This window comes from Budorcas taxicolor, chromosome 9, assembly GCF_023091745.1.
Source record: "Budorcas taxicolor isolate Tak-1 chromosome 9, Takin1.1, whole genome shotgun sequence".
Classification (NCBI taxonomy): Eukaryota; Metazoa; Chordata; class Mammalia; order Artiodactyla; family Bovidae; genus Budorcas; species Budorcas taxicolor.
In genome coordinates, this window is record NC_068918.1 from 64,389,492 (window position 1) to 64,402,813 (window position 13,322).

A 13,322-nucleotide genomic window follows, 5' to 3' on the forward strand; every position below is an offset into this window, starting at 1 on the left:
TATAAAATGCTCTTCTATTCTAAAAATTTAAATCACAAACTTTGACAGAAACGCTTTCTGAAAAATTGAACACCATAACGACTTGCAAATTTTTCAAGTATTCTGATAAACGTAAAAATTCAGAGAATTCAAAACCTTGACTCCTGTAACTGCCTAACACTGTTTCCTAAATATGAAATAAAACTCATGTGAGGCACTCATTAAAGATACAGCTTTCTAGGCTTCTTCCCCTGGAGATTCTGGTTAAGTGGTGCTAGAATGGGGCAGGGAATCTGCAGTTTTATAATACAATTACTCAGCTGATTGGTATCATCAGAGAAAGTAAGAAGCAGCCTACCAGTCTCCCCTTTCATCCAAATGGAGTCCACCTTGCTCACTGTCATCAGTTAATTTCCTAAAACGTGACCCCTTAACTCAAAAACCTTCAATAAACTGACATTCACAACTAAAATTAAAACCAGCCTTCCACAATCTGGCTATTTCCTTTCCAAGCCCGCTTTGCGCTCCAACTGCATCCACCTGTGAGTCTTCCCAAACACGCCTCACTTAAGAGACTGCTGCTCAAGCACTGTTGCTCCTTTCTCTAGGATGCCACTCTTACTCCCAAATTCACCAGTTCCAATTCCATCTCCTTCCAGAAACCTTTCCCGCCTACTTCAGGCAGGACTATCTCTTTACCCACCATATTATCATTTGAAGGGAATTTTTAACAAGCTTCTTTACAAGCGAAAGTGAAAGTGAAGTCGCTCCTCCATCCATGGGATTCTCCAGGCAAGAATACTGGAATGGGGTGCCATTTCCTTCTCCATCTTTACAAGTTAACTGATGCTGAATAAAGGTTCTGAGTTGGAATGGACTGAATAAGGATATCTACTGTTAAAGTAATCGTACAAGGAGGTCATGAAACTGAAGTGGCTCTAATGCCTTGGCTGCAAAGGGAAAACCAATTCCAAGGCCTCAGGATTAAGAGCATCCAATCACAAAAAGCCAATTATTCTCTCATAAATAATGTGTTTTAAGCAGTAAGCCAATCAAATAATTTCCTCGTTTTGCTTCATGTCTTCTCTATAAAAACCCTGCCCCAACTTCTGTTGATGGAGTGCTCCTAACCACTTCCCATTTGGAGCTGATTCAAATTGATGTTTGCTCAAATAAACTCTGAAAAAAAAAAATGTTGATATGCCTCAGTTTATCTTTTAACACTTCTAATTATATTAGTTGAAACAAGACTAAAAACTGTAAAGTTCTACTTATAGGATCTTTTTGCTATCCCTTTTTTGCTATCTTTTTGCAGCTCCCTAATATGTTGGGACTGTGAAGAAAGCTGAGCGCCAAAGAATTGATGCTTTTGAACTGTGGTGTTGGAGAAGACTCTTGAGAGTCCCTTGGACTGCAAGGAGATCCAACCAGTCCATTCTGAAGGAGATCAGCCCTGGGATTTCTTTGGAAGGAATCATGCTAAAGCTGAAGCTCCAGTACTTTGGCCACCTCATATGAAGAGTTGACTCATTGGAAAAGAATCTGATGCTGGGAGGGATTGGGGGCAGGAGGAGAAGGGGACGACAGAGGATGAGATGGCTGGATGGCATCACTGACTCGATGGGCGTGAGTCTGAGTGAACTCCGGGAGTCGATGATGGACAGGGAGGCCTGGCGTGCTGCAATTCATGGGGTCACAATGAGTCGGACACGACTGAGTGACTGAACTGAACTGAACTGAACTGAAGTTAGATATTCAGCATCAAAGCAATATTCAGTCAATCTTTCTAAAGAAAAAAAAAAGTTATAACATTTAGAAATCACCTTACCATCAAGAAAACTGTATTTATTTTAAAAATATATGATAAATTTTAGAGAAACTACTATTAATTGATAAAGGCATTCAATTACCAGAATTCATTAGACCATGAATACAATCATTTCTTCAGTGAAATGACATTAGCTGCTTCTTTAAGAACAGAAAGTATCCTTCTAAAACTATTCCTTTTTTAATTGAAAATTCCTGGGATGAATACACCACTAAAGAGGACTATTAATTGTCTTATCTGATATTACTGATTTAATTTAGTAAAATTTAGAAAATTTAAAAAACCTAAACCATGCGCTTTTGTTAAAAATACCAGTTTGTCACAGAAGAAAGTCAAAACTATTTAACTATCTCCTGCTCTAATAAAGCCGATTTCACTTCCTGGAGCATACAAAAGTAACTCTCAAATAGTCAGACTGTCCTGAATATGAACCATACACAATACACATATCAAGAGCTGTGAGAGATAAGGGATAAACTATGACCTCAAGAAAGGTAGGTCACAAAAGCAAATCTCAGAACCTTCAGAATGCCTGATCCTTGTGTACTGATGGCTCATTTCTCAAGATTAAGCATGATTTAGTTAAACAACCCTAGATAAATGAATGCATTAATCTGCAATATGAAGATGTTTTTCAGTAGTCTCTCCCTCCATGAAGCTTTCCTGTGCAAGTCATAGTCAACCAACTTCCAAGTCCAGTAGTCTTTAGCTCCTGTAATTATCTCTTGAATCTATTTCCAGATCCACTGCTATCACCTCTATCCTAAACAAATAGTTTCAAAGCAGTACCTGTGCCCCACTGAATATGAGATGGGGCCAAGAATTACTTTTCTAACAAATTCTCAAGTGGTACAAATAGCACATGGACCACATTTTGAGAACACTGTCCTGAGATATTTCTTCTAGATTAGTATTATAGTCTCCTAACTAACTATTCTAAGTACACCCACTTAGGTCTGTAAGTGCATATATTAATCCAGTCTATACTGCATGTATTTAAAAAAAAAACCCACCTCAAATCTAATTACCACACCCATATTACCATCAGTCTCATGAACATGCCATGACCTTTACTTCATCCATAGTACTAACTAGTGCTACCAGACACTACTTCAGCACCTAGTCAACTGATTATGATGAACTGTCGGCACCCCAAAAGGTTAATCCACAGAGTTGGTTTTTTTTAACACACTGCAAATGACAAGTGCTTGTGAGGCTCCTCAGAAAAACTGAAATTTCTTTCATCCCTAATCTCAACAAAATATGGCATTTTTGAATCACTGAATAATAAGCTTAAAAGAAATGCTGGTTAAGCCACCCCTCCACTTCTAAGCCAGTCTTCTTTGCTTTGTGACGCTGAGGTTGAAGTCTCTGCAAAGCGCATTTCTTCAGACAGCTGGTTCCCTTTTAGGATCAGCCAACAGGGAGATAATAAAAGGAGACTAGGCCAGAAGAGGAACACACATGTTCCTTTCCTTTTTGCTTCTTCTCTAGTTACCATCACCCCAGCAACATTTCATCTTGCCAAAATCATTTGTTCCAGTAATCATAATCATTATCAGTTTTTCCAAAACTCCCAGAACCAACTTCAACCATGACCAGACTGCTGGATAGAATGCCCTCTTTAAAAGGCTGAACCTCAGGTTCCCAGTGTCCCTACAGAGATACTAGTACCAACCACGCAACATTCCCCTTCTCAGGTCTGAGCCCCAGCTCCAACAGTCCCTTCTCTTAACTTCAATAGCAAAGCAACAAGGCAGAATCTTCCTTTAACACCCCTAGGTCCAGGCTCCAAGGAGCCCCCCATAAGGTTCTAAAAGGTTAGCTCCAACCCTGTCTGCCGACTCCCCTAGGAACTAGAAATGATAAATGCTTCCTGAAGTTAATACCTCCTTGATATTTTGGTTTGCACTTTGTATTCTCTAATACCTAGTTAACTTTTTATATTAAAATCTCTCTGGCAAAATAACCAGTAAAATTTCTATCTCCTAACAAAATCATGACTGATAACGGTGTAACATCAAAGAAAGAGAGGAAGGGCTCTGATTAGTCAGCCTAAAAGAGCAGAGTACCTATAAAGAGCTAGACGCATTACAGAGTAATAAGTAACAGGACAAAAGACGTAAGGCAGAGTAGGGGTGCTAAGACAACTTCCAAGGCCCCTATGCCTCTATAAAAAAGAAGAAATTCTAAAAAGTCAGAAGGGACATATTTAGTCTTCAGAAACTATGAAGAGGCTTAAAGCAGGGAAAGGTTTATAAGACAGTTCAACAGACTATAAGGTATTAAAGACAAGGCAGACTGATGGAAATTTAAATTACTATATTAAACCTTCAACTTGTGGAAAATGAGTTCCATGAGTTTATTTATGCTGTTCCTAACTATATTTAATTGGACCCACTTTTATGGCATAGTAAAATTCAGCAGAGCATTTTAACCAGTTGTTTATAGAGTAGGATAAAATTTGAAGATAAATGCACTGTTAGGAGGATTAGTAAGAAAAAGGTCTGGATCAAAGACACTGTCTCTGCCGCCAACACAGAAAATGTTTTCATTATATGATTGCAAAGAAGTTTTTCATCAAGAGACAAAAGGTGCAGCTCTGATGCGGAATCCTACAGGAATTTGAACTCTAAATCATTTTGCGGCTCAATCACAAGTTTGAACTATGCACTGGATTTATTTACAGTAGATAAAATACTGTATGAAGGGAAGTCTATACATAACTTCAGTGTTTTAATATTCAAGATTCTCCTGGATATAAAACTAACTGCTTTCTGTCTTTAGACGTTTAGATTTTCATTACTGACTAAATTATCATTTTAGTCAATTTAGATTACTTGAATACTGCAAAGAATACTGGAAAACCATAGTTTTAAGAGTTTTCCTCAAATTGTATAAAGTTAAATGAAGGAATCAAAACTAAATTCTATTCATAAGTAATGAAATTATTTTATATACCTTTAAAGTTAACAATATGCTGTTTAGGTTGGTCATAACTTTCCCTCCAAGGAGTGTCTATTAATTTCATGGCTGCAATCACCACCTGCAGTGATTTTGGAGCCCCACAAAATAAAGTCTGACACTGTTTCCACTGTTTCCCCATCTATTTCCCATGAAGTGATGGGACCAGATGCCATGATCTTCATTTTCTGAATGTTGAGCTTTAAGCCAACTTTTTCACTCTCCTCTTTCACTTTCATCAAGAGGCTTTTTAGTTCCTCTTCACTTTCTGCCATAGGGTGGTGTCATCTGCATATCTGAGGTTATTGATATTTCTCCCGGCAATCTTGATTCCAGCTCGTGCTTCTTCCAGCCCAGCGTTTCTCATGCTGTACTCTGCATAGAAGTTAAATAAGCAGGGTGACAATATACAGCCTTGACATACTCCTTTTCCTATTTGGAACAAGTCTGTTGTTCCATGTCCAGTTCTAACTGTTGCTTCCTGACCTGCATATAGGTTTCTCAAGAGGCAGGTCAGGTGGTCTGGTATTCCCATCTCTTTCAGAATTTTCCACAGTTTACTATGATCCACACAGTCAAAGGCTTTGGCATAGTCAATAAAGCAGAAATAGATGTTTTTCTGGAATTCCCTTGCTTTTTCCATGATCCAGCGGATGTTGGCAATTTGATCTCTGGTTCCTCTGCCTTTTCTAAAACCAGCTTGAACATCTGGAAGTTCATGGTTCACTCATTGCTGAAGCCTGGCTTGGAGAATTTTGAGCATTACTTTACTAGCATGTGAGATGAGTGCAATTGTGAGGTAGTTTGAGCATTCTTTGGCATTGTCTTTCTTTGGGATTGGAATGAAAACTGACCTTTTCCAGTCCTGTGGCCACTGCTGAGTTTTCCAAATTTGCTGGCATACTGAGTGCAGCACTTTCACATCATCATCTTTTAGAATTTGAAATAGCTCCACTGGAATTCCATCACCTCCACTAGCTTTGTTCATAGTGATGCTTCCTAAGGCCCACTTGACTTCACATTCCAGGATGTCTGGCTCTAGATGAGTGATCACACCATCGTGATTATCTTGGTCGTGAAGATCTTTTTTGTACAGTTCTTCTGTGTATTCTTGCCACCTCTTCTTAATATCTTCTGCTTCTGTTAGGTCCATACCATTTCTGTCCTTTATCAAGCCCATCTGTGCATGAAATGTTCCCTTGGGATCTCTAATTTTCTTAAAGAGATCTCTAGTCTTTCTCATTCTGTTGTTTTCCTCTATTTCTTTGGATTGATCGCTGAGGAAGGCTTTCTCATCTCTCATCGCTATTCTTTGGAACTCTGCATTCAGATGCTTTTATCTTTCCTTCTTCCTTTGCTTTTCGCTTCTCTTCTTTTCACAGCTATTTGTAAGGCCTCCCCAGACAGCCATTTTGCTTTTTTGCATTTCTTTTCCATGGGGATGGTCTTGATCTCTGTCTCCTGTACAATGTCACAAACTTCCGTCCATAGTTCATCAGGCACTCTATCTATCAGATCTAGTCCCTTAAATCTATTTCTCACTTCTACTGTATAATCACAAGGAATTTGATTTAGGTCATACCTGAATGGTCTAGTGGTTTTCCCTACCTTCTTCAATTTAAGTCTGAATTTGGCAATAAGGGGTTCATGATCTGAGCCACAGTCAGCTCCTGGTTTTGTTTTTGCTGACTGTATAGAGCTTCTCCATCATTGGCTGCAAAGAATATAATCAATTTGATTTCGGTGTTGACCATCTGGTGATGTCCATGTGTAGAGTCTTCTCCTGTGTTTTTGGAAGAGGGTGTTTACTATGACCAGTGTGTTCTCTTTGCAAAACTCTATTAGCCTTTGCCCTGCTTCATTCCATATTCCATGAAATTAAAAGATGCTTACTCCTCGGAAGGAAAGTTATGACCAACCTAGACAGCATATTAAAAAGCAGAGACATTACTTTACCAACAAAGGTCCATCTAGTCAAGGCTATGGTTTTCCAGTGGTCATGTATGGATGTGAGAGTTGGACTGTGAAGAAAGCTGAGCACTGAAAAACTGATGCTTTTGAACTGTGGTGTTGGAAAAGACTCTTGAGAGTCCCTTGGACTGCAAGGAGATCCAACCAGTCAATTCTAAAGATCAGTCCTGGCTGTTCATTGGAAGGACTGATGCTAAAGCTGAAACTGCAATACTTTGGCCACCTCATGCAAAGAGTTGATTCACTGGAAAAGACCCTGATGCTGGGAGGGATTGGGGGAAGGAGAGGAAGGGGATGACGGGGATGAGATGGCTGGATGGTATCACCGACTCGATGGACATGAATTTGAGTGAACTCCGGGAGGTGGTGATGGACAGGGAGGCTTGGTGTGCTGCAGTTCAGGGGGTGGCAAAGAGTCGGACATGACCGAACAACTTAACTGACCTGAAAGTTAACAAACAATTATCCTTCTAAATGGCACATATTATAGTCTTCTGGAACACACTAGTTCTAGAATGACAATAATACCTACTTAACATCTTTAAATACTCAAATAATAATCAATTTTTTTAAAAACTCACCTGTTGATGGCGAAATACAATAATCATCCTCTACAGACTGGCCATAGAGGTCATCATCTTCAAAATCTAAAATAAAAATATAAGAGATAAAATATTTACAAGTTTGTTTTCTATTCTTGGTTATTAATGAGGAAGCATCTGAACTCTCTCCAAAATAAATTACTGTTCACCTAAATTAAAGGAACTTACAATGTCTACTTTTCAAAAAACAATTCCAAAAATTGTATCAAAAGTAGGTATTTACTGACTTTACATATTTAAAAGACATACGTGTTTTCAGATTTTAAATTGACAAAAATCTGAAATAAGTAAACCATCCATTTTTCTCACCAAGTTCCTGCTCCAAGCAAAGCATTTATTTTTGATACAACTGACTAATGCAGGATATACAATCAGACCACAAGGCAGTTTCTCTTCATGTAAAGCTAGGCAATGTACAAAACCCAGCTTATCCTAAACTCCTCTCTGCTCTAGCTAATTGGTCTTTTTTCCTACTGATTATAATATGGTCTTTCCCTAGATTTTCCTAAAGCTGTTTCCTTCTCCCAGTTAAGGTTTCAGTTCAAACATCATCCATTTGTAGAAGTCTTCCCTGACCACTCTGGGTAAAGCAGCAAGCCTCTCCCCTACTGCTTTTATTCTCTAGCACTCTCCTCTAATTGAATGTCTTCAAAGCACCATACCTGGTTCACTGCATGAGACTATAAGCTCCTTCAGGGCAAGACTCTCTAGACAACTACATGACACAGGTCTGACATAAATTAATACTTGTTTTATTATAAATTAATGAATCAAACAATCTATTCACTAAAAGTCCATAAGGAACATAAATATGTTTACATAAGTGTATTTAGTCACTCGACAAGTACTAACACTGTGACAGGGGCTATTAGAGACATTTGGGGTTCAAAAGTGAGTGACAGGTACATTCCCAGATCTCTACAAACCTAAAATGTAAGAGGAAGACAGACAAGAAACCGGGTGATTACAAAGCTATATAACAAGTGTTTGACACATGATAAAGAATGACTCTGGAACACACATAAGAACAACAAAAACAGAATTGGAAGCAGCGTGGCTAGGGAAAGATCCCCAGGAATATCATGCTGTGAACCAGTTCTGAAGGATAGTTAGCTAATTTCTGAGGGTACTCATGTAGCAGCAGCAAGAAGTGCATGGTCAAAGGCTGAGACCAAATACTTATGACAAATAAAAATTACATAAATGTTATTATTCAATAAAAACATGTAACATTCAACAACATTAATAATTTATTAAATTATTAAACAATAATCACCATCCTGAATTAATAAAAATTATTAGCAAATAAATGAGAAGCCAGTCACAAAAAACTTGGATATTAAAGAAAACAATTTCTTTTTATATTGGGTCAGTTTTTTTTACACTGAAATGGACCCTGAAATTGTTACAATTACCAAAAGATAAAAAGAATCCTCTCCTCTGATCTCTGTAAAGTGGTTCTTTTCCTCAACAATATTCTGGAGTATTTACTGCATAAAAAGCACTGTGCCAGCTACTGGAGTAAATATAAAGTATAGGCTTTGCCTCCCTGGGATTTTTATTAATTAATGGGTGAGACCAGAGATCTCGTCAAGAAAATTAGAGGTGCCAAGGGAACTTTTCATCCAAAGATACGCACAATTAAGGACAGAAATGGTATGGACCTAACAGAAGCAGAAGATATTAAGAAGAGGTGGCAAGAATACACAGAATCACACAAAAAAGATCTTCCTGACCCAGATAATCACGATGGTGTGATCACTCACCTAGAGCCAGACATCCTGGAATGAAGTCAAGTGGGCCTTAGAAAGCATCACTACGAACAAAGCTAGAGGAGGTGATGGAATTCCAGTTGAGCTATTTCAAATCCTCAGATGATGGTGTTAAAGTGCTGCAGTACTCAATATGCCTTCAAATTTGGAAAACTCAGCAGTGGCCACAGGACTGGAAAAGGTCAGTTTTCATTCCAATCCCAAAGAAGGGCAATGCCAAAGAATGTTCAAACTACCATACAACTGCACTCATCTCACATGCTAGCAAAGTAATGCTCAAGATTCTCCAAGTCAGGCTTCAACAGTAGGTGAACAGTGAACTTCCAGATGTTCATGCTGGATTGAGAGAAGGCAGAGGAACCAGAGATCAAAGTGCCAACATATGCTGGATCATAAAAAAAAGCAAGGGAATTCCAGAAAAACATCTATTTCTGCTTTATTGACTATTCCAAAACATTTGATGGTGTATATCACAACAAACTGTGGAAAATTCTCAAAGCGATGAGAATACCAGACCACCTGACCTGCCTCCTGAGAAATCTGCATGCAAGTCAAGAAGCTACAGTTAGAACTGGACATGGAACAACAGACTGGTTTCAAATTGGGAAAGGAGTATGTCAAGGCTGTATATCATCACTCTGCTTATTTAACTTATATACAGGGTACATCATGCGAAATGCTGGACTGGATATAGCACAAACTGGAATCAAGATTGCCGGGAGACACATCAATAACCTCAGATATGCAGATGACACCACCCTTATGGCAGAAAGTGAAGAGGAACTAAAGAGCCTCTTGATGAAAGTGAAAGAGGAGAGTGAAAAAGCTGGCTTAAAACTCAACATTCAAAAAACTAAGATCAGGGCATCCAGTCCCATCACTTCGTGGCAAATAGATGGGAAAACAATGGAAACAATGAGAGACTTTATTTTCTTCAGCTCCAAAATCACTGCAGATGGTGACTGCAGCCATGAAATTAAAAGACTTGCTTGTTCCTTGTAAGAAAAGCTATGACCAACCTAGACAGCATATTAAAAAGCAGAGGCATTACTGTGCCAACAAGTCCATCTAGTCAAAGCTATGGTTTTTCCAGTAGTCATGTAAGGATGTGAGAGTTGGACTGTGAAGAAAGCTGAGCACAGAAGAATTGATGCTTTTGAATTGTGGTGTTGGAGAAGACTCTTGAGAGTCCCTTGGACTGCAAGGAGCTCAAACCAGTCCATCCTAAAAAAAATCAGTCCTGAAATTCCAACACTTTAGCCACCTGATTCGCAGAACTAATTCACTGTAAAAGACCCTGATGCTGAGAAAGACTGAAGGCAGGAGGAGAAGGAAATGACATAGGATGAGATGGTTGGATGGCATCACCAACTTGATGGACATGAGTCTGAGCAAGCTCCAGGGGTTGGCGATGGACAGGGAAGCCTGGCCTGCTGCAGTCCATGGGGTCGCAAAGAGTTGGACACGACTGAGTGACTGAACTGACTGACTGAAGCAGTCATGTAAAGTACTACCCATATAACACAGAAGAACAAAATCAAAGTTAAGTAGAGGAACCAAAAAGTTTTGGAGTATAAAATCTCTGTAATGAAGTTACAGTACTTTTGAGAATTCTTAAATTATTATCTGAGAGAAGGGAAAGCTTAACAGGGAAGACGAGAAATAAACCAGACACTTAAAGTAAGTAGAACTTTTACAAACAGAAAAGGGGATGAACCTCTGATGCTATAGGAACAGCTTGGTTATGATGTCAACAACTGTTCCAAATAATCTGACAACCTGACCACCTGATCTGCGGTCGCTAAGGTGAGAAGATACTTGGCACTCACTCCCTCCAGTCAAGCACCTCTCCTTCAGGATGCCTTCCTTCACAAAGAAGTTCTGCGGAACTCCTTCCATTCATTCTCAACAGTGTAATCACTTAAGTAGCTCCCACAGCACTTCATAAGCACACTCTGTAGCATTTCATAATCATCTGCTACTTGTGTATTTTCCACTTTAGACTCTCTCAAACATCTTACTGTTGGTCCCCAAAACTCTTTTAACAGTTCTCTAAGCACTCAGTTGATGTTGACTGAGGATACAATATCTATTAAAGAAATGAACAACTGTGATGACCTAGAGGGGTGGAATGGGGGGAAGAGAGAGGGAATATATATAACTGATTGGCATTGTTGTACGATAGAAACCAACACAACAGTTCAGTTCAGTTCAGTCTCTCAGTCATGTCCGACTCTTTGCGATCCCATGAACCTCAGCCTGCCAGGCCTCCCTGTCCATCACCGACTCCCGGAGTTCACCGAAACCCATGTCCATTGAGTCAGTGATGCCATCCAACCATCTCATCCTCTGTCGTCCCCTTCTCCTCCTGCCCTCAATCTTTCCCAGCATCAGGGTCTTTTCAAATGAGTCAGCTCTTCACATCAGGTGGCCCAAGTATTGGAGTTTCAGCTTCAACATCAGTCCTTCCAATGAACACCCAGGACTGGTCTCTGATATATATAATGACTGATTGGCATTGTTGTATGATAGAAACCAACACAACACTGTAAAGCAATTTTTCACCAATTAAAAAAAATTGTAAAAAGAAATGAATAAGTAGTAATTAGGCCTATTCATGTCTTTTACAACGTATTTGCAAAAATATCTCCCAGGCTAAAGTCATTTTTCAGGTAACAGTGCTCCACAGGCAATACTTAACATCCACTGCAATATTCAAAAAGACTTCTTAAGTGATCCCCAGGAACCTAACATGTGCCAGGTTGACTGGATCACTGTCTGGAAATGTAGCACAGGGTATTAGCTTCCCTCCACTATGATTAACATAGTGATGCTCTAAAATAGTTTGCTGGGAATGCTAATAATGATCACCAATATACTAAGCATGCTTCACACGCTGTACTCAGCAAAGTGATTGACCTTTATTCGTATGCATTCCTTCATATTTATAATTTTAGCTTATATGATGCTAGGTGATACTGGTAACTATCCACTGCCTAGAAATGTTTGTCCCAAACTAATTACGTTTTTAAACTCCTGGACAACATTCACATTTTTCCCCTTTATTTCACTTTTAAAATCAGCATGTCCTTTCCAAAGCCCCCTTTCTTCTAATGCTACTTTTCCCCCCCAAAGTACATTTATATTGAGCATGACCAACCAAGAATTAAATACACGCGTCAAAATCTGATCAACTTACTCTCTGGGCCTTTTTAATATGTATTTTCTTCTACCATCTCCTAAGTTTCCAATTTAATTTGAAAAGCATAGAAAATAAGTTAGCTAACTCTAGCCAGATTCTGCACTAAGTGTATATGAACACACACACAAGATTTACCAAGTAAATCTAACAATTACAGCAGAACTGCTGAATATAAGCATTAAGCCAATCAGGGTTCTACAAATACAGTCTCATGGGCACTTGTGAAAGAAGGGTCGAGAGGAGCTACATAAAGCCATGTAACCGACCTGGGAGAAAACAATGGGAATGGTGATAATGCTTACGTGTGTTAGTATCACCGAATCCCAGCCTCTTCAAATGTCCTTCCCAAATGAGGCCCAGCAGCACTTCCCCTGCCCCAAATAAAATCAATCCCAGAGGACAAAAATCACCACTTAAAACAACGCATGTAACAACGCCATTCGCTAGCACTAAGAAGTCCTGTAACGTTCCCCAAATAAGCCTCCTCTGAACTCCAGCCTGGCACCACTGAAGAGAAACTAACATATGGAAAGTGGTGCCAACCGTCTGCGAGCCCGGCTGGAACGGTGAAGATAACGTCCTGGCATGATCCTGCCACTTACCTTCATCGTAGTTATAGCCTCGGACATTCCGATGCCGGGCCATGACAGCGGAGAGGGCGTTTGCCACAGCCCCTTACAAACTACCGGCTCAGACACTGGTAACACGCCAACTGCGGCCCGAAATACACCTATACGCCATCTTGACTCCCCGCAGGCCTCAGCCCCTGCGCATGCGCGGCGTCTTATCTGAGTACGGCAACCTCTCAGGGTCAGCCGCCTCCCGGAGGACGCGTGCGTACTACTGGAACTCAAGGGAGGGGCGGCTTTCGGCGTGGCCCCGCCCACAGATAGCTTGATTGACGGGACTTTCGAAAGAGAAGAATTCCACCACGGATAGTTTGTTGTTTCGAACCGAGTATTTCGCCCGGGTTTCTTTCACCTACACCAGAGTTCCCAATATTT

At 39.8% G+C, this 13,322-nt stretch overlaps 1 protein-coding gene across 2 annotated transcripts in view; it reads right to left on the reverse strand.

The window, feature by feature from the left end:
- Window positions 1–13,048, reverse strand: part of HBS1L (HBS1 like translational GTPase) — an 86,801-nt gene extending 73,753 nt beyond the window's left edge. For both annotated transcript variants that reach the window (XM_052645690.1, XM_052645689.1), the window contains exons 1-2: window positions 12,921–13,048; window positions 7,324–7,389 (exon numbers count right to left, since the gene is read on the reverse strand). In XM_052645690.1, coding sequence (XP_052501650.1) covers window positions 7,324–7,389; window positions 12,921–12,963 — 109 coding nt within the window. In that variant the 5' untranslated portion in view covers window positions 12,964–13,048. The remainder of the gene's footprint in view (window positions 1–7,323; window positions 7,390–12,920) is intronic.
- Between the last annotated feature and the right edge of the window lie 274 nt (window positions 13,049–13,322).